The 23,112-nt window shown below is 39.4% G+C and overlaps 1 protein-coding gene across 1 annotated transcript in view; it reads right to left on the reverse strand.

Annotated features, from left to right (window-relative positions):
• The window catches only part of NT5DC2 (5'-nucleotidase domain containing 2), a 34,287-nt gene that overhangs the window by 5,016 nt on the left and 6,159 nt on the right, over positions 1-23,112 (reverse strand). Inside the window, exons 2-10 of the mRNA XM_082214649.1 lie at positions 16,875-17,059; positions 15,261-15,335; positions 12,680-12,735; positions 10,692-10,785; positions 5,894-6,022; positions 5,059-5,119; positions 4,773-4,875; positions 2,286-2,387; positions 1,398-1,479 (exon numbers count right to left, since the gene is read on the reverse strand). Coding sequence (XP_082070775.1) covers positions 1,398-1,479; positions 2,286-2,387; positions 4,773-4,875; positions 5,059-5,119; positions 5,894-6,022; positions 10,692-10,785; positions 12,680-12,735; positions 15,261-15,335; positions 16,875-17,059 — 887 coding nt within the window. The remainder of the gene's footprint in view (positions 1-1,397; positions 1,480-2,285; positions 2,388-4,772; positions 4,876-5,058; positions 5,120-5,893; positions 6,023-10,691; positions 10,786-12,679; positions 12,736-15,260; positions 15,336-16,874; positions 17,060-23,112) is intronic.

Raw genomic sequence — 23,112 nt, forward strand, 5'->3', positions numbered from 1 at the left:
AGTCATGATTCGTGTTAGTGATTTGCTACATGCTGAACATTAATTTCAAGATAGTCTAGGCACAATTTCAATATGCTACTCCCAGGGCCCTCAAAGTGGGGCACAGGCTATCTTATAAAGGTACACTTACTTTTTTGCAGTGACCATTATCTGTTCCTAAGCTTCTCCCCATTGACCCAACTTCTGCATGTTTTGACTGGGCTGTAAGGCAGATCTGTCCTCAGATATCCTAGCAGCAAAACACAGGCTGCTGGGTTCCCTCCACTATTACTCATGCTTCCTAATGAATCCTGGCATGACCAGAACTAGACTTCCATCATCACCGACGTCAATCCCAACCCATCACATTCAAATTCACGCAGGATGAATGAATGACATTTTTTGCTGTTTAACAGATCAATCCAATTCCAACTTTAGGAAACTTTCCCAACATTGGCATGCCTAGTAAGAATGGAGAAATGTGTTAATTTCAGTGGGAATTTGTTGTCAACTACATACGCACACACCAATAATCATCTCCCTAACTATGACAACCATTCAAATGTTTGTGCTGGGAAGGTTTTAACATATTGGATTCTAAGACAAGAGTCTGGTAATAAAGACATCTGGGAAAAACACAACTAGGAAACTGCGGGTCAAAATGATTTCCCTGCTGGGACACTTTTACCCATGTACTAGGTCACATATGGTATGAATATACAGAGCCTTCCTCATCTTCCTAGTCTCATCCAGACAGCATTCTATTAACAAATCCTGAAGATATTTAGCCATATTATGTTTTTTTGGATGATGCTACAGCCATTGTCCAATTGGCACCATATTGTTATGTCTGAAATACTTTGACATTATAATTCTGAAGGCCTGATTTGATCACAGCACTGCCTCAGAACCATTTCTGAATTTTAGAGAGCTCAACTGCGAATCACATAAAGTGGGTTACTAACAATTTTTCGTGGTATCTTCTACTGCTCAATAATCTTCTAGCCTTCCTCAAAAGATTTTTCAAAGCCCTGCTAACTCCTAGTCTACCTGCGAACAAGACTACCTTGCCTACATATTAAAATAGGAAAACAAAATCTTGCTCAACTGTTTTCCTTCAGAAACAATGGGATGAAATCATTTCAAAAGAACAGGACAAATATGTTTATGACTTCAGAAGGGTAATTATCCACCTCAGCTTTTATCTTATGACATATTTGCACCACAGTTCTAAGAATGGGAGATTCTAAGAAAATGGAAATAGAGACGCTATGAAAAAAAGTATAAAATTACAGCTTTTGAAGAAGAGTAGCAAATACCTTTTTCATGCTTGCTCACATACTTCAAAGTGACTCAAAAAAATTCTAGTATCCTTAAGCTAAGCCATGAAGTGATAAGATACTGTTAAGTAGTCTTACCTGTTTGTAAATTTTCCCCTTTTCCAGTTTGCTTATTTTATCCCAGTGAAGTGAACCTTTTTCATCCATTTTCCTGAAGGGTCTACAAAAGTCAAATAACTGCTGTTACAGGCCTGCAAACGAGTGAGTCTTGCTATGGAAACTTGAAGTAACATGACAAATGAGAAGTGATTCCTTAAGTCACTTTGTGTTAAATCATCATTAGTTTTATTATGTGAACTGTTCAAAAGTTTGTTAATGAAAGCAGCAGGAGGAAAGAAATTGGCCAATTTATTCACAACAGTTTGCATAATGAAAGTGTATGGTCTATTTTAAGAGAAAAAACAGCCACTGCATGCTTTCTAGGATGTTAGGGACTCAATATATATAACCACTTCAACACACATGGCAGCTGGGGCAGAGGAAAAGGTGTCCTAAAAATAGTTATTTGACTTATTGTACATGGATGCTTGACGTCAATGGCTTGCATTACACATAGTATTAAAGACTTCAAATACTCTGCAAAAGGCAGGAAATTAACATAATACATTTCTGTACAATTTGACAAACAAGCAGTTTTAGAAGGAGGAGCTTGGGTTGATCTTGCCAGAATTTGAAAATGCAAAAAAGTAATTTGGCATCTTGAAAGGAAACCCACTACTGCTAATGAACAGCTGCTGTCAAAACATGGCAACTGCATACTTAATTCCTCTCTTCCCTCACCCCACCAGTCAGGATTCCTGCCCATAGCCTGACTCCAGGATGTTCCACATTCCTGGCTCTGCCCCCCTTTATCATCAACTAATGATGTGGGGCAGAGAAGCACCGAATCTGCAGTTGCCATTTTGTGTAACAGCTGCAAAGTTAAATGTAACATATAGTTCTGGTATACTCCAACCCAAAACATACTTGCGTCTATCAGTGAAGAAATTTGGCTTATCTGCTTGCACAATGACCATGTCGAAAAGGTCTCGCCAGTTCTTGCCAACCATGTGCTTCATTCCTTTATCACTGCAGACAAAAACAGGGAAAGGTTATTTCATTTAATTCAGTGTATGGTACTCTAGAGAAAGATTTCATTTTGATCTGATGAAAGACATGGATTATCTGCCAAGATTTTTTCTTTTTAAAAAAATTCTAACATGCCTTCCTAACAGCACAGCAGGAGCCGAGTTTTGTTAGGGCTTACTGTTCATCTACACAAAGATGTGGTCTACAAAATGATTTTTCCTCCCTTTACTCTGAATTCCAGAAGCAGTCAAGGCAATAACATAAAATTAATGTCATTAGTGCAAGGATTTTTTTGTGTGCAATGAAACTCTGCTCGGCTGTCCTTCTCTGTGCCCTCTAAAATTGTTCTGGTGGTTCTTCCCAACGGTCTAGAACGTTTTTGGGAGGGCATAATTCCATTGTGCAAGTGCAAATCCTTGAATTAATGGAACAAATGTACTGGATACTGCCCCAAGCCTTCTTACTTCTACTCTGGGTACCTCCAAAATGCAAACCAATTCCAGAAGGGAGCCTTTCTCCATGCTCAGGAAAGGGTTGGGGTTTTGTCCTCAGTACTGTGCTAGGCTTCAGAAGCAGTCAAAAAGTAAGAAAGCTTCAGTCCGTTTACATGTGTTCATTAGGCTATCTTCAATACATACACTGTTCTTCATGTTCTGCAACTTTATTTATTTATTTAAGTAATTTATGTAGCAGTGTACAATGAGGTTACAAAAGAGAAAAATATTAACTATGAAAATCAGTAAAGTTTTCTTTAAATGTTTTTAAAACTGTTCACCAAGCACCTCAAGTTTGACAGGGTAGACCCCTGTCAGATCTCAAAGGCATTCCAGAGAACTGGGCCCACAAAACTGAACACACAACTTCTGGCGCATGCAAGCCAAGAGCAGAATTCAACTAAGTTGTCGTGTGCCCAGAACAAGGTCTGCTAGCACAATGGGTCGTATTCTCCCTCTTCCCTGCCCTGCATCCCCCAAATATGTCCTGGAGGAAAACCCAGAACAGACTTAGGGAGTGTGGGAGGGCCCCACAGGAGAAAAGTCTTGTTGTCCCTATGTTGAATTCCACTCCATGTGTCAGAGCCACAAGGGTCAACTAACAGCAGCTCCCCTGAAGACCTGGGTGATCAGACAGGCTAGTTAAGGAATCAGGTGGTCCCCAAGTTGTTTAAGGCCCTGTGAATTAAATTATTCTCCAAACCTTCCCTGCCTGAAGTTCCCCATGGCTTCTGAGTTCAGCTTGACAAGACCTCAACCATGCCTTTAGGCTAAAAGGTTCATACTGGCTAGTCCATTTGTGAACAAGGCTAGGAAGCCAGGATGGGTGTCACTTGCTGCATAACACATGCAGCGGCAAACATGCATTTGCCACCATATTACATGTGAAGAAGGCTTCAGCATTTTGAGGGCTCCTGCGGAGGTTTCTTAGAGAGGCACTTGGTAGTTAATTTGTGAGATAAATGGCTCCAAGTCATTTCCAGCCTAGATCAACAACAACAGAATAGCACCTTCAGTTCTGCGAAGGCATGGATGAAGAACATGTTCCATTACCAAAGTCTACAAAAAACACCTATTATGGGAGAGTTGATTTTCTTAAAAAGGAGTTTACTATAGAGTCTGAAGGCTTTGGCCCATTACCATCTATTCGTTAGGTTTCCTATAATGCATACAATGTTCTATTTTATTGCACAATCCTGCATGAAGATGGGGTGCATCCAGAGATCTAATCAGAGCCAAGTTACTTTTCACTTTGGCACGTGTGGAAGCACCACACACCACCAGAACATTACAGAAAACAGGATGCTTGTTCTCTATCCCCTTCTCTATCCCCAGCCAGCCCTTTCCTTTGGGCTGTTCCAGTAATTCAGATCCATAGCATGAGTCACTCATAGCAGGCAAACAGGGAGGGTGAGTTGGAAATATCAGAGGCACACAGACCATAGAGTTGAGTCCACATGCACCTATGCATACCAAGGTGGGACAACGTAACAGACCTGTGCATGTACCAGGACAGAACTGTGCCCTTAGGAATGATTACAATCACTTCTCAAATTTAACTTTGCAACCACAGAACTAGCAATGCAGTTTCTCCAGTTTCACAGTCGTGTACAATTCTTTGCTAAAACTTGCTGTACTTGTTAGTAATGGTATGATTATGTTGTTAACTGAACGCCACCATCACCTGATGGTGAAAGCAGGGTAACAAATCAAATACACAAATAGATCCTCATGTTATTATAACAATAATAAAATCTTATCTTCCCACAATTAAAAATGTTTACATAAGAAAGCTGCTATCCAGATGGTCTACACTGAACAATTACTACTGTCATTTAACATTTGCACATAAGCAACCATTTCATCAAGATGCATAAGAGATGATACTCACACAAAGCTAAAAGGACTGTTTGTGATAAGAAATAGTTTTTTGTTATGGTTAACCAGTCGATTTAGGACAGCATAAGTTTCATCTCCATGAAGAATATATTTTTCTGCAAGAAACAGATTAAGCTAAGCATAATGTAGAAGTACACAACACTATGACAAAAAAGAAGAAAACATTTAGGCAAATTTCAGTTTGGTGGTTCAAAACCATTAATCTAAAGCCATTAGATGCCAGACAGTGTTCATTACTATTCAAAAAAACCTTAATCAAAGTTTAGAACTTAACTGACCCATGTCCTTCTCAATCCATTTGTACATCATTCCTTTCACATGGACATCTTTAATGGCATCCTAAAACAGCAATGAGTAGTTATGCATAAGTCTTAAACCTTGTATTGTATTATACAGCACCATCAATGTAAATGCCGCTTTATAAAGTAATCATCAAAAGAGAAAACTGTCAGGAACTTGACATATGATGTAGGAAATCTGCACCCAAAGCACTAACACAGTCTGTGTATCAGTGGACTTTGAAGGCGCTGTGTGTGTGTGTGTGTGTGTGTGTGTGTGTGTGTGTGTGTAACACAGAGAAACCAAATGATAAGTAATTTCCATGAATCCACTGAAGTCATTGATACATGGGTATATTTAAATTTATAGTCCAAAGCAACTGTGATGCTAAAGATGTATAAGCAGAATACTGCTTGTGTGGTCAGGTTCCTATAGGTGTTGAAAAAAAGCAGCTTAGGAGTATTACTGAAGATGACAAATGACAGAAGCAATGTACAAAGCAGAGTCATGACACCTTAAAGATGAAGTGGAATCTAGTCCACCAAAGCATATGCCGCAATAAAACATGTTAAGTCTTTAAGGTACCACAAGACTGGTGCTTTCGCTGCAACAGAATAACATGGCTGCCCCTCTGGAAAATGCAATATAGATATTCTCTATACTTCATGCTAATTAAAATAATAATTAATGGTTGCTTGATTTTTTTTGGTCTCCTTTATTTATTTATTACTATTTGACAATGATACATTATGCTTGTGCAACACAACCCTCATATAAGACACGGGACTGCCAAAGGCAGAGTTTTCACCTATACCCTAAAACAGCTGTACTCACACTTATATCCTTGTAAAGATGAACTTGGTCATACTCAATATTGTGAGTCATGAAATAGTCAGTCACGGATGAAAGCAGAGTCATTTCAGGAAGGGAGAAGATGTCCATAAACTGCTTAATTGATGGACCCTGTCCAAAAGAGGAAACGCAATATAAAAACTGCTGTTTAACATAATGTACTTCTATAGGAAGTGGGAGTGTCTCACATTTCAGCTGAACACAGCGTACCCTCTGCAAATGCAATAATAGAGAGTTACTGAAGTTTTTGAATCAGCAGCTGTGGTTTTCCTCTCCAAAGCAATGAATCAAACGTGGCATGCATGTACAGGAGTCAGAGACTTATTGTAACTAGGCAAGTATGAGATGATTTTAGAGACTCTGGTAAACAACACTGGGAACATGGATACTTAACTGGCATGCATCTAATTCTCTCAGGATTTGTGAAAGATTAGCAAGCCCCCTCTTTTTCCATCAGCTTTGGGACTGACGTAAAGAAACACCTATCTGCTGATGTCTGCTTTTTTAAGCTACTATTAGGTTGTTGAGGTTGTTTTACTGCTGTCTTGAGCTGCCTTTCGCTCACCTAATGGTCTCAAAAGATGGGATATAACACACACACACACACACACGAAAAAACTGCTTCAGCGGCAACTTCATATGGCCAAGGAATACAAAAACAAATAACATTACCAAATTTACCAAAGTAAATTAATTAAAAATCCCACTCAGGAAACAAAATCATTCACGTTATTAAAAACTGTAATGTTGTAAATAATTATGTATTCATTCCTTGGTATTAATATACCTCTTTAAAGGAACTTCGCTGATCCATTAATCTTTGTTCTACAAATTATATTCAAAATTGGATTGGGTTTGGATTGCTATATATTTTTAACTGTATAATCAGTTTATATAGTCACTTCTGTATAGAAAGGTGACTGCACTCACGTGTTCACCATTTCACTATAGCAACTGAACAGAGGCTTGGTTTACAGAGAGATTGCACACACATAGGTACAGCAAATCTTTGTCATGATGCAAGGGGATAAACCTATTGCATAGTATTCACATGCTATCAGGCATGGAAAAAACATAGTAGATAGAGGGATAAATCATTGATTAGCTTTTGATTTGCATGGGACCATTGTGGGGACAGATTAGTAATGGTCAGGAATGTATATGTATTATTGTATAGAACAAAAAAAAGTCTTTCCCCCAATCTTTTGAGGCAATACAGCCCAAGTCTATTTGAAGCATTTGGATTTAGCTGTATTAAAACAAGCTAAATGAAATAAAAAGAAAATAAAGATAAGTACCCTAGATTGAACTGCACTGACATGCAGGATATGAGAAAGTATCAGTGATCTCAATTGAACTGCACTGACATGCAGGATATGAGAAAGTATCAGTGATCTCAAACTCTGTGCTATCATGAACCTCCAGTGCCTAGTCTGGTCACTAAATTTTCTGGTCACTAAAAGGGTATAGTAAATAGTAGGATACTACTGTACTCGGTGATTTGTTTATTTCAAGAAGTAGTTCCCAATTTCTCAGGTCTTTAAAGAAATGGGAGTCTCTAGAAGTGGCAACAATGACAGAGACAAAAATCTGTTCTCTTTTAGCAGCTGAACAGTACAAAACAAAAAAACAACAACACAAAAAGCCAAGACTGAACTACAAACTAAAGCCATATGTGGCAGTCTGTTAACAACTGAAAATTATTGAAATATGACCTTTCCTTTCATCTGACTAAAGGAATAATCTGCTTTATAATACAGATTATGCTAAGAAACACTTTTATTAAACAGAAATCAGATACTAACTGCCATATGGCCAGGGGGCTGGTATTGTTGCTGATTGAGCAAAACAGCTACACCATAATGACCTTAACTAGACAAGACCTAATTCAACAGAATTCACCTTCCAACTATAATGACATCAACAAATTATTTCTGGTTTGTCAGTTGGAAGGGACTTATGTACACTGTCAATGCACACACTAGAGCAATAAACTAATCAATACCACGTTATCAGACCATTCAAGCCCTACCTTCCTTCTTTTTAGGCTTCTGACTTGCTAAGCTAACATTATTCTACCAATATCTTGTGTTTTTTTAATGCATGTATCATCTCCAATGCTTCCCATATTTTAATCAGATACTTTTGATTTCTTGATGAAACCCTTAAAACAATGTAATAAGCAGCCTTAAATGTGTTCGAAGGACCCCAGGAGGGGAGATAATTATTTTAAATAAGAAAGGCCAATGTATAGTTTGCACTAGTGGGAGCCAGAACTGCAGACCTAGAGGTTACTTTAAAGTATAGCAGAACATGGAATATCTGCTATAAGGTAACTGCATATTATCTTAATGGAGGAAGAGGTCAGGGAAAGAAAAAAGTATTGGGAGAAGCCAAGGAAGCTAGAATGACCTCATGGGTCAGAATTTCCCTTTTTTGTCATCACATCATATATCCATGGTGTATGAGACAACTGTGTTTGCTTTAGATATGGTTAATCTACCATTGAGCAAACAATTTTCTCTCAAAACTTTCCTAACTCACAGAGCTGTCATGAAGGACAAATAAGTCATGTTTAACCATGGTATGTAATGGGTTTTGGTTTTTTTTGTTTTGCAAAAAGCTATTTAAAGCACCAAAAATCTGTCTACTGCAACTATGCTCTCTATCTTTTAAGATTTCACTGAACATCACTCCCATTAAAGCATATCTCCACAGCTATTTTTTTATGACATTACAATTTACAGGATGGTGAATATCGTACATCTTTTGATTGTACAGTATGATCATGTAAAACACATATTAGGCCCTGCTCCCACGAAGATAGAAATAAAACTGAATTATTCCTAGTATGCAGGAATAATTTGTACCAACCTTTAGGAAATTGTTAATGGATGAATACACACACCATTTACTGGCCTTTCCCACAGACCTGTACTCAATGAGGGCAAGGAAACATGAAGACATGACTGCACTGTTGAAGGAACCTCACAGAAACAGAAAAACTTCTCTAGAAAAGGCAGCTGTTCTGCAGATCAATTGGCAGCAAACAACAGCTTACACATCTCTACCGACGGGTAGGCTATGAATGTAATGCCCTTTAGGCACACATCCCCCCTCCCAAAATCCATGAGAGATTACATACTCTCATGAAGTGAGGAACAGAGTACTAGTCCAGCTCAGGTCAGGAAAAGGGATTTTTGATCCTCTAATATATAGACCGACCCACTCTGAAATGTATCAGGGCTTTCTTGCCAGTCATCTCTCTCAGTTGTCAGATCTCCCTCATCCTTTCAGAATCCTAGTATTTGAGAGGGTGGGAGTCTGGTTAGACTGGAAGAACAAGGAGGGCATGTTCTTTCCCATTCAATGCATCCTCAGCATACTGCCTTGCACCAGGGAAGTGATCAGAATAGCAGAAGTCAGTTGCTTAAAGACAGGTTTCTGGCATTTCACAATCTTCTACAAATGAGAAGGAATCCAGCTGAGGAGCGTACACAAATGTTTTACTGTCACAAAACTACTTCTGGACTCCACTGAAATGTAACATATTGTATCCAACCAAGTCACCCCATTAATGGAAAAACTTCTGCCTACGCAAAGGAACTTCCTCTACACCCCTTGAGCCCCTTTACCCAAAATCTTGTTCTGGGGTCCTTCCAACCTTCTGGATCAACTGTGGAGAGGGGGACATGGGAAGACAGGAGGAGTCCTTCTTGGATGAATTTGCTGAGTACAACCCAATGTGTTACATACAAGTATTACTTCTGTTCTAAAGGTGTGTATTGCACGTCTCCCTGCCCAGTGGGAGAAGGACAATGTATTTCAAAAATTGGAACTAGGGAATTGTTCAAATGTTACTTTATCTGTGAACCTTAATGCATAAAAAATGACGAGAAGGAGAGTAAGGCAACACTTGCACCAGAAAAGCCTATGTTTATCTGAATGCACTATCTCATTGACCTTGAGGAATGAGTACACAAGTCTGAGATTTGCTCATGATTTAGCTGTGCACAGAGATTCAGAGAGTGACGTAGTGTCTGAACTGTCTCCGAGAGTAACACTATTTCTGAATAAATGCAGAGCGTCAAATTACAAGTCTAGAGAAAAATATTTTCTTTTAATAAGTTGCTGTTAAGTCCTTTGAAAAGGAACACTATACAGTGAGTTGGGGTGGCTATCTGGTAGCTTACAGATCCTATCTGGCCATTGAACAACTTCATCTAGTCCTCTGCAGTGCTACTAAATTGCAATAGTGTCGAAAAACAACAACAAACTTAGATTTGAAGGGTTGAAATGGTTGTAAAAACATGCAAGAGATCTAATCTCCATATTAACACCATGGCTGTTGGGGCTTTGTATAAATATGCTGACAGATACCCAGACTTCTGGAATACTCATTGGAACAGCAGAGCCCCAGAGATGACCACTCCCAAGAAAGATGAACAGATGCATAAGTACTATGCAAAAATATGAATAATTATTCAGCATTGCTAGTAATAATACTTAAAGTGCTCCCTAGGTGGTCATATCTGGAGTTATCCAGTCAGCCAACAAATTTAAGATTATTTTACAAAAGTCAACCAGACTCACTGTCTCCCTGACAAATTGTTCATATGCTCCTGAAGAAACAGTATGTTTAAACTGGCAAGCGCTGCCTTTTCACACTTGGAAGAAATCACTGGCATTTTCACTTAATTCCTGCATATTGGATTTCTCAGTTATTAAGAAGAGCCAAAGCCCCATTTTATTAAATGGTCAATAACGAAGCTTATGGTACCTTGCCGTAAAAGTCACTCATCTGGTATAATGGAATATGCTGGGTCCCGCCATACATTTCAATGACCTCTTCATCAGGCACTGGTTTCAGCCCTCTATAAGCAAGTTAAAAGACTGAATGTCAACCTCAAGTGAGATAAATGCCAGAAAGGAGAAAAAGGACAGACTGGAATGAAAGTCTATTTCTATCACAGCATGGGCCTTTCAGCTACCCCAGAATCAAAGAAAGCAGAGATTAAACTTTTCACAGGTCATTTATAAATTGGTAGCCAGCTGTGTTCACTTCACTGAGAATCATTTCTGATTGGTTATTCTGTGCAACATTTTTTAAAAACTTATATAATAGGTATGTGCTTTGGAAGTGCAAATCAACCAACATAGCTCCTCTTGGTTTTATCACCATGTTAATAAAGGTTCACTGTATTCTTTTATGAGGAGTGTTAAATTTCAGGTGCTTCAGCACTGACCCAAGATCCTTCAATGATTCAACTCACTGCATAAAACAGTAGTGTCTGAATATTATCAAGCATCTTTTGAAGTAGCTTCTGAATCATGCAGGACAGCTTCATATAATGTATAGACAACAAACTAAATAATATTTCTCTGAAGGAAATTAAGGAAACAAAATATAATAATATGATACTGTGTAAAAAATAACAAATGAGGCTTAGTTTTTTTGAGAACAATCAGAAGTTTATTTTATCCTTCTTACTGTCATTTTTTTATTTCCTTTTCCTTTTTATTTATTTTTTGTTGTATTTTTCTTTTTCTTGTGTAGTGTTCATGCATAAACCGTAATATGGCAAATTGTTTTCTAAATATGTGTTGAATGTTTAATAAAGATTTATAAAAATTTTAAAACAAAAAACAAAAAAGTAGCTTCAGAATCATGCAAGACAGCTTCATGTTTCATTGTTTTTCAGCTGGAATGCTTTTATTACAATTGTATCAAAAGTGACATTGAAAAGGACAAGGTATATGAAGCTAATAGAAGGAACCAGAGAATCTACACACACCAAAGTTATTAACAAAACGAAAGTTGGCTAAACGAAGAATTGAATCCAAACCCATGTGAGTCTATAGGATAAAAAAGGAATTTAAGCTCTCCTCGGCTAAGCCAGTGTTCTTGGTATTGTATCTTAAGAAGTTATTCAGCTGGATTGGACGGTTATGTGGTTGAGACAGCTGGGCAAAGTAATGGGATACCACGACAGTTGCAAGAGAAAGGAGAATAAGTGTCAGTGGAGCCCGGGCACAATGGCAATAATTGCTTCTCCAGGGGAGAATTTCCACTAGACTCTGGTTCAAAGATGGCATAGCTCGTACCTGCTGCCTGCCCCCTCTCCCTGCATTACTCACAAAATTAAAACCTATTCAATCTAACTGGCAGATATGCATGCACAACAGGACATCATTTTTGTGCATTTTGCAAGGCAATAACTACAATCAGTTACTTTTGATAAATAAATAAATGATTAAACATTCACTTCGAACATCATGTTCTGAACTTTTGACTCAGCTCTTAATTGACTGCTACTGGGTTTTGTTTTTTTATGCTCAGAAAGGATCTTTCCACACAACTTCACTAATGAATGTGGCAGTTAAGCATATTTATCAAGGCGGGATGCCAGCTTCCTTTTTTAAACCGTTGATGCAACTTGTGCACGTTTCAATTTCTTAGTGAGGGACAGTGAGATAAGGAGAACATCCGACTTCAGTAAGTCTTGCCAGCGTGTTCCGCCTGCACTGACTTAAGTCACAGACCTGGAATTCAATTGTGTAAACAAGAGTTTAATCTCTGCCAATAAAATATAATTAGGCTTTCACTCCTACTACATGTGGCCATTAAAATGCTGCATCAAAGCAACAAGCTTTAATAAGAGCAAACAAAAGGCAACAGATCCAGAAAGAGAATGTACATGTACAGAGTTTGCATTTTAATTTGCCTTATATTCACATATATTTTAAAAGAGATGGTATTCAACTCACTGATATGCAGTACCCAACTGAACATAGTGGAAAGCATCAATCTTCATCAGAAGGCTCTGAAAGATAAGCAGACCTTTACTGAGAAGATCCTCTGTATATTTTACTCATTCTGCAGAACCTAACATTAAAAGAAGTCAGTCCTACCTAAACTGATCCTCCTATTGTAACGCATTCTTAAATTCCACTCACAGATTGCTAGTCATGCGTTAAGGTGCTACTAAACCCCTCTGTCCCTGCAGAACAAAACCACCACTACACCAAGCACATATAGCAAAATATAAAGCAAGAGCCTTCTACTGGTTACCATTGGGCATGGAGGGAAATTTGGAGGTATTGTAGAAGTTATTCAGAAGAATCCTATGGTTGTTTGGTGACAACCCTGGTCCTGATGGTAAAATGTAACATTTGCAAAAGAGACTGCGCAAGTAAACACACTTTCAACAGAGTGTCTTGAATGGCAGCCTAGCTGTGCTCCGCCTCCAAAGTCACAACAGCCAATAGGATTCCAACTAATTCAAGGACCAATCTGAGCCCCAGCCAGGGAACAGACAGCTCACATAAGACATGCAGCATGAAGCCACACTGTCTGGACTCATGGCTAGAGAGCAAAGAGCACACATATGGGAATTTGGTTATGGAGAACTCGGCATACACTCCTACCCAGCAGCTTAAGGGCAGGGAGGAGACAGGTAGGTGAGGATCACTTGTCTTCTCATCCCCCTTAAGGTGGAACTTTGCTTCAGAATTACACACAGCTACTGGGAACTTTAATTCCACTTCTGCAGTTATGAGTGAAAGGGCAAGGCACTCCACACATGTAAGCAAGGGAAGGGGAAACCGAGGAGGAAACCATGTCTCAAAGCATAACTCTAAAGGCACCATCCATTCCTCCCCACTGAACACAACATAGAAATAAATGGGCATGCAGAACATTCAAAACACTTATGTGCTTCAGGTTCCCCCTGTTTGAACAGTGTACTTGCTAAATAAACTTTTCGTACTCAGCAGATTGGCACATAACTGCACGTTTGCCAAGAGGGCTCCTGTTGGCAACAACTCCCTCAATACTCAAACATATACTATGCAATTATCAGTGAAGGACACTGGGAGCACAGGGATCTCTGTTGGTGAACTCTGGGCACTTTATTCTGTCTTTTCTCACTGAGGACCAGACATGCATGACTTATTTTTCCTTGCTGGATGGAGGGGTAGGAGGAGGAGGGAATGTGATATAAGCAGAAAAGTGTTCTATGGCAATTCCTTACAATACTGAACTTCAAGTTTTTAAAAAAGAAGTATGTTCAGTGTTAAATCTCTCACCTTGGTAGTTTGGAAGCTATAAAATACTTTCCAAATCCTTTTTAAAAAGTCATCTTCTCTAGCCCCAAGACTCCTCAGCTGAGGGTGATTGATAGTTCTGTGCAAATATCATATCGGTTTCATATATTATTGTGTTCTATGTATTTGACAAGCTAGCTGTCTGGCCCCAGTCCAATGCTTGTTAAGTTGAAACTAATGCCTTGTATGCAGAAGCCAAAAGGATGAAGGAAGGAAATTACACCTGAATAATCCTGGCCCCATAGGAACACCATACTGTTATATTAACCAGGCTTTATGATATGTTTATTTTTTAATCTTGCTGTCCCATTAAGAACACAGTTGAGCACAACACACATATATCACTTTTTTAGGGTGCATATGAGGAACTTCCATGGGAAACTAGAACAGCACTGTAGAATTGTAGGAGCAATTGTAAATTTGCATGCTATATAATGGGGCTGCCCTGTTTATCTTGTTTTCATCTATGCAGACACTCATGCTTCACATACCACTGGATTAAAGACTAAAACTCCCAACCTCATAAAATTGCCCAAGTTTCTCTTCTGTTATGTATGTGTGGAAAGACACCCTCCCCCTTTAAAACACACACACACATATTTATATATGCCAAGTGCATGAAGCAATAATGTGCGCAAGTTAAATGCACACAAGTTGCAAATTACCTGTAGCTACAAGACAAAGTCTGAGGAGCCTTGATAGCTCAGTTGGTTAGAGTGTGGTGCTAACACACCAAGGTTGCAGGATTGATCCCCTTATGGGACAGCTGCATATCCCTGCATGTCAGGGGGTTTGGACTAGATGATCCTCAGGGTCCCTCCCATCTTTACAATTATATGATTTCTAGCATCACTACAACATAACAGTGTATTACATACTATTAACAGTGTTGCCCAGCAAACAAAACAAATCCCTTAATCTTCCCTAGGTATTTTGCTGACAAAGATGTGAAAGAGCCTGTACCAACACCCAGCTTCACCTCTTTGACAATGCAGTGCACTCTGGCAATGCTCCCAAGTCAATGTGTGATTGGTCAAGTCACCCAAAGGGCTGCCTGCCCAAACACTCAAAGTCATTGATAATTACACTTCTTATTCTAAGGGTAGCCATGATTTTTCAGCAGTCATTAGCTCACCATGCACACAGATATTTCCAGTGGGCATACAACTCACAAGCTCCCTTGTTCGTCTCTATGAATACAGCAAGCTAACACATGAACAAAGACTGAAGTTGTATATCTTACCTTGTGGACATCATAGTGAAGCCCTCTTATGGCAAATCCAGGAATGTATTCATATTTTCTGAGTCCTTCTGGGTACTACAAAACATTCCACTAGAAAGCATCAGTATGTTTTGTCTCACAGGGGTGTGTACTACATTATATTCAGGTTGTTTTGTTTATCCAAAGACCAGTAGAAACCCAGAAGACCCAGAATGTTGGACTACAACCTGGGAGACTAAGGTTCAAATTCAAGCTCAGTTACAAAATTCAAAGAATGATCTTGAAACAGTTATTGCCTCTCATTTTCCATCACTCACAGCATTGTTGTGATGATCACATGAAAATTGGGGAACTATGTACATCATTTTTAGCACCTTGCAGAAAGGGAGGATGCAAATAACACAATATAAAATTAAAATAAAACAGGAGACAATGGCTTGGTTTGAATAAAATACTAACATATGGTTAAATTAGCATTACAAAAATTATTCTCAGTGAGCCTGGACTTGTGCCCTCTGCCCTCTAGTGTGACTGTGTGGATGACTTTGGAAGTTTCTGCTTTAGATTACCCACAGTTTAATGTGCCAACCATACACTATACTGTAATTTAACCTAACTACAGTTAGCTGAAATAAGAGAGATTATTATTTATTATACCGTCCTTCATCTGAGGATCACAGGGAGGTTTACGATATGAAAACACAAAAATACATAACAAAAACAAAACCCCTTACAGTTTAAAAGTCCACAGATTGCTCACTTAGCCAAAGACAAACATAACACAGGTGCCAGGCAAGCCTCCCTGGGGAGAGCACTCCACAAACTATGGTTTGGAGTTGGCTTTAACTAACCGTAGTAAGATTAACCACAGTGTGTCTGGATTCAGACAACATGGCAAGTGGCAATTAATTTAAAATGGAAGTGAAAGCTTTTAAACACCTAGTTGTGACTGTAGGGTGGGGGAGCTTAGTATGTATACACCTTTGACACCTGAGCTTTTTTTGACTGCATGTTCTGTAATTGTTAAGCTTTAAAACTGTTTTTAATGTAATACTTTTTAATTATTGTAACATGATTTGGGCCAAAGTGTGGGCAATAAATTAAAATCATAATCCATTTTTGGAAATGGCTACAAGGGGAAGAGTGGAAGCATTTATTTACCTGTTCAGCTAACTACATTTGCTCTTATGAATTAATCTGGATAAACTGTGGTTAGGGTTAACAAACAATCTTCAAACCATGGTTAATGATCCTTAATCATAGTCAACACTAGCTACAGTTTGTCCAGGTGTGGTCTAAACAAATACCAGTTAGTTTAAAAAAACAGTAAATGTATCCAGTCTCCTTGTGGCTGTATCAGAGGACATGGGGGGAGTGCAGGGACTCAAGGCTTGTGAATCTAATACTAAACACTTGTTTATTATTATTTGTGAACTAAGCTATTATCATACAAAAGGTGTGGAAGGATCTGTTCTTGCTATTTATTTTATAAGCCCCAAACAATCAGTAGAGAATTATGTACACGCTGGTCTAAGGATCGTTTCCATACTGTCCCGTCATGCTCTGCTACAAATCAAGTGGATAACATCAGCATTTGGTAACTAGGCAATAAACAGCAAGAATAAGGTACATTACCTTAAACTGTTCAATTAAGATGTCTCTGGCAGTGTTGAATATCATAGAATGTAACAAATTTGAATATTGCGCTAATGTGTAATCATAATCAAAGCCATAGATCTCCACATCTCCCAGACTGATCTCATTATTTGCATAAATAGCCGCTGGGTTAAGAAGACTGCAGACCCCTGGTGGGAGGAGATCTGGAATAAAATAAAGGGGGGGGGGTTAAGAAAAAATAGCCTTTAAGCTTTTGATCTGATACCATGTAGAGTGAGGGTGCTGCCCTGAACTATGAAGTTCCTGTTACTACAGTTTTTAGAGATGCTCCTGTATTTTAATATTCAGCAGACTATATAACTAGAGAATTGTGTTCTTCTCTTTCTTGAGATAGCGCTAGCACCTATTTGGCATCACAGTGGAGCGTAACCTGGAAAAATAAGAGTACTCTACAATAATTGTTTCAGGACAGATATGACACATGGCCGCATTGTTCCCAGGGACAATAGGAGGCTCCACAGACAAATGTTTGAACCAGCCCCAAGTTAGAGAAACTCACAACACTTAGGAGTTGGAAATGTAATGCATAGTCGAAAGATGTTTAACACATTTGGTGGAGATGCCTTTTGATAGAAACGAATGGTTGATGACAAGAATTAACATTGATTTTGAACTCTTAAAGACTATGGGCATATGAAGATTCTCTAAGCAGCACCAAGTCTAGAAATTCATGTCATTGTTTATGGTATGAAATGGCTTTACTGGTTTTTGCTGAAGAACAGTAAGGTTGCTTGCTGAATTATCTTGAGAAATTGCTTATTTCACCTCATATTTGAATACATATTACAATGCTCTAAGATAGAATGAATAGAATTCACATAACAACTGTAGTAGGCTTCATAAAACTTTTTTTAAAAAAACAAAACAAAACTGTAGTAGACTGCTTGATGAATTTCCAAATTGTTTTAAGCTTGTGGAAGAAATCACATTCACATTTTTTATGTTTAATGTTTCCGTGGTGAAATGTGGAATATCTCTCTGAATTTGAAGGGAAAATCTGGATTTCCAAGAGCCCTAAAGTTGTGTGTAGTACTTATAAAATCATCCAATTAGGATCACTAATTTCAGTGTGAAAAATTAAATATTGTTTGGAATAACAAATTATTAGAAACAATAAAAAAGAATTCTATAAGAAATTCAAAGAACCCTTGATGCCCTACATGACCCGCCTATTCAACGACATCATAAAAGGGGGCCCCATCCCCAAAACCTGGACCCACTCCAAAATAGTCTCCATCCCAAAACCACTAAAAGACAGCCTCAAAGTAGAATCATACCGCCCAATCTCATTAATAAACCAAGACTACAAGATATTCACATCAATCTTGGCCAACCGCCTAAAAATCTTCCTACACAAGTTAATAGCCCCAGACCAGACTGGCTTTGTCCCTGGCCGCAATATAACAGACCCCATCAGGAAACTACTGAACCTGATCGAACACAGCAAGGCAACCAAACTCCCATTGACAATTATGTCCCTAGACATCCTCAAAGCCTTTGATTGCTTGGAGTGGAAATACATACTAGCAGTACTAACTAACATGAAATTTGGCCCCAACTTCCTACAAATCCTCAAACAAATATACTCCCAAGCCTCAGCAAAATGCAGAACTAACAATATGGATTCTAACACTATAGCTATCCAAAGAGGCACGAAACAAGGATGCCCACTGTCTCCCTTCTTATTTATCCTGGCTCTGGAACCCCTAGCAATCCGCATCCGAGCAGCCACAGACATCAAGGGAGTGGAAATAAAAGGCAGGACCTATAAATTAGGGCTCTTTGCAGATGACCTAATGGTCACAACACCAGACCCCGTAAGCACAGCAACCTCCCTAATCAGAGAACTCAACGCATTTGCAATGGTGTCGGGCCTACAGGTAAATTTCACAAAGTCAGAAGCTATGTGCTTCAATACCCCTCCTCACACCCAAAAAGAACTCACGAAGGTCACCAAAATAAAACTTTGCCACACCAAGTTCAGATACCTAGGGGTACAAATAACCAGAAACCTCAATAAATTGTACCTCCACAACTACAAGCCCCTGTGGCGACAAATTAACAAAGACCTAAAGAGATGGAATAACATGAACCTCACTCTCTCAGACAAAATAGCCATGATCAAAATGATCACACTCCCAAAACTAACCTACCTATTCCAAACCCTCCCAATCTGGATCCCCTCAACCCAACTTCACAGTTGGCAGAGAAAACTACACTCTTTCATCTTCTCACATAAAAAACCAAGAATAAGCCCCAAATACCTGCACCTCCCCACCTCAGAAGGAGGATGGGGAATCCCCAACATAGAAGCATATTACAATGCCAACCAAATACGCCATATAATCCCATATATACTAGAAGATGAGACAAAACAATGGGTACACCTAGAGAAGGACACAATTGAAAACACCTGCACCACAACATACCCACTCCTCCCAAACAAACTAAAGAAAATTCCCACAACACTTAACAGGTACACACAGACCATGCTCAAAGCATGGAAAACACAAATAGGCAAACTACCCCCAACCCCATCCCCACTAATCCCCCTGGCATACCACCCATTATTCCACCATGCAGCACAAAACCTCAAGATAAAAACCTGGCGAACCAAAGGCTTGTATCGCCTAATAGACTTTTATAAAAATAACAAACCCTTGTCAACACAAGAAATACAAGACAAACTAGAAGACACCCAAATGCCCTGGTTAACACAACACCAACTACATGCCCTCTTAAACAACCCAACAGTAAAATCAGCAGCAACTAGGCCCCTGACAACCTTCGAAAACCTCCTTCTAACAACAAAGGGAAACGGTAAAGGGATGGTATCCGCAATATACAAAATACTACTCCAAAATCTCGCAAATCCCCTAGACGCAATCAAAAATCAATGGGAGAATGACATAGGCTATGAGATAAACCCCACTCAATGGACCAGAATGTGGTCTAAACCCCCCTTTAAATCCATATCAACGAAAAGAAAAGAACTCACACTGAAACTCACCTACAGGTGGTACCTAACACCAAGGAAACTAGCACTAATACACCCAGGAACCTCACCAAAATGCTGGAGAGGGTGCACCTCCACAGGCACATACTTCCACATGTGGTGGGAGTGTCCCAAAATCCAACTGTTCTGGACAACAGCCATACAAGAAATTTGTAAAATAACTAAGCAAGTAATAGACACCACCCCAGAATTGGCCCTACTAAACATCTTCCAAGACAACAATGCCCATTTACACCACAAAGAACTCATAACCCACCTGCTCTCAGCAGCCAGAAACACCATAACCAGACACTGGAGAGACCTGTCAGGAGTAAGCATGGACCAATGGTATCAAATAGTATGGGAAACAGCCCTACTAGAAAAATTAACTAATAAACTGAAACTGACACGGGGACAAACGGAAGAAGATGCCTTCACCCCGGTATGGCTCCCCTTTATCACACACACAGCCCAACAGGACAATGACAATAATCCACCAACAGCATACAAATCAATATGGCTAACCTGATCCAAAACACCCACCCACCTCACTCACACACGAAAACAAAGATCACCACAGCCAATCACAAGCAAACAATCACACCCTAGGCCAACCCCAACCTCTCTCACCACCAAAGGAACACAAGTGAACAACAAAAGCACGCTGACACCAAACTCTACATACATTAAACATAATAGAAACACCGCCACCCAATCCCACCCTTATCCATCTTCCCTCTCTCCACCCCCCTTTCTTTTTTTCTCTCCTTTTTTATTTTTATTTTTATTTTCTTCTCCCCGTAATGCCTCAGCAAATGAAACGGATTTGTAAAAATGTTACATGGGGAAAAAATATATATGAGGCACTACACTTCTGTAAAACAAGAAAATCCTTAATAAAATATTAAAAAAAAAAGAAACAATAAAAATTATCTTCTCTCAATCACATATTATTCTGAAAATTTTGACCATCACCAGCCCAAAGCCATTTAATATGTGCTTTCCTACAGAGCCTTAGCTAGGTGATCTTGCGCCCCTGGCAGAACCGTTCAGATTGCGCCCCCTAGCCATGGACAAATTAGCTCTTCTTTCCACCTCTCCTCCATCCCCCCCTCCACCCATTCAATTCACCCTCTATTTAAAACCATTTCTTATGAGGCAATAATTTATATTTATGAACATATTTTTAGCCAATTTTGCGGGGGGGGGGGATCGCCTGTGCCCCTGCGGGGGCCCACCTCACCCCCCTCTAGCTATGGCCCTGCTTTCCTATTCTATATACCTCTCTCATGGATTGATACAATGCTCTATTGATTTGGATAGAATTATGCAAGTTTTTGAATACTAACAGAACCACTTCAATTACTACTGAAGCTAAAAGTATGCCAATGTCCAAATAAATATAGGTTGCCTGATACAAATAAGCTACTTCCTCAAAACACCATGCAGCATTTAGCTTCCCAAAGTAGGGAAAACAAAATGCTGTGAAAGCAGCTAAGCTTAAGCAACACTGAGGACTGAAGGCAGCTGACCAGGGAGAAGAGTCGGTGGAAGAAGATTGGAAGAAATTGAAAGACTATTTACAGAAATATTGCAAAATTAATGAATGTTAGAATGATGCCAGAATGAAGTTAAGTGGTTTAAGCAGCAATGTTATAAAGGTGTATGTAAAAATGGATTGTTAACAGGTGAGAATCCAAAGTTATAATATATTATGTTAAAGGACTAAGATAAAAACAAAGAGGGAAAGAAATTGCTGAATTAACTAACTGAATTGGAATACAAAAAAGGGAGGTGTGAGGAGGTCAGGGAAACAAGGAAATGAATGTAAGGTATGGAAAGACTGATGTATTTTTAAAGTGTTTTTTATCTTTTTTGTATTTTGTATTTTTTCTTTTATCTTTCTTTTTTTCTTTCTTTTTTAATTCATGTAACTCTTTTCTTTGAAACCTTAATAAATATCATTAAAAAAAAAGGACTGAAGGAAGCAAACACTTCATCACACAAGATTTAACACAACACATCAGCTTCACATTCCTAGTGCCCTAAAAAAATATTTGCTCTCCAGCAATTTATTCTAAGTGGCCCTGCTTGATTCCTCAGGACTACTGCTATCTAATGAGAAAACACTGCTACCATTAATATGCAAATGGAAACACCACAAGACAACTAACTTCCCAAACTCATCACTACAGATTTGCAGTTGATCCTTAAGTCACACAGCACCCAGGTTAAAAAGGATTAAGACCAAGCTTGTTTTGTTAACTGATGTTTTAGCATACTGTTTTAGCATACTGTCTTACGTTTTTAATATAAGAAGCCAAGTCCATTGTGGGAAAAACAAAGGTTCCAGCAAATCAGACTTATCATAAGCCACGGAAGGCTCAGCAGGAGCACTGGGAGCTTTTCGTTTTCTTCTCCCCTTAGTCACGTTTATGCCTTTCACTACCCTCCTTCCCATAGCTCATGCTTGGTACCATGTCCATTTCCTCCCTTTCTTTCTCTTTTCCTCCCTCCAGTTTGAACCTTAAAGGCTCCTTCCCACCTACCTCGCTCTCTAACCAACTCCCACAGGTGCCTCTGAACTATGCATGTGGAGAACTGTTAGCGTCTATTCAACTAAAATGCTGTTGGGGGGCAGAGCAAGCTGAAGTGCTGAGGGCCACTGGTGGCCTTTGGCCCACTACCTTAAAATGCTGCCTAGTCTGCTTAGAGCAAGAAAGGTAAATGCTTTTAACAGCTCTCAGAAACCACCCAGGAACCAGGGGAGCTGTTTCAAAATAGATGCTATCTGCTCCCTGAAACTGATACTTGTCAATAATCTGGCTGTCACATTCTGAATTCCCTCAGCTGAAGTTTGCAAAAGCACTTCAGGAGCAGCCTGAAGCAGAAACCTAATCTAGAAGTTACAAGCATGCATAACAATCAGGGACGCGGACTTATAAAAAATATTGGGGGGGCCCGGGAAAGCTCGTGAAATGTAAATAAGCTCATGAATATGCAAATAAGCTCATGAATATGCAAATAAAGTGGCGCCGCCCCCTCGTGAGCGTATAGGGGAGAGCGTGCTGCTGCCTATCAATCAGCTCCGGAACAGCTGATATGCGGGAAACCTGGGGCTAGAGGCAGGAGCCCCCGCCCCCGGGGATTCCCTAATCTCGCGGGGGACGGCCGGGGCTCTCCGGCTAGGGCGCTTGGCTG

The sequence above is a fragment of the Podarcis vaucheri genome (assembly GCF_965113315.1).
Source record: "Podarcis vaucheri genome assembly, chromosome: 2".
Taxonomy (NCBI): domain Eukaryota; kingdom Metazoa; phylum Chordata; class Lepidosauria; order Squamata; family Lacertidae; genus Podarcis; species Podarcis vaucheri.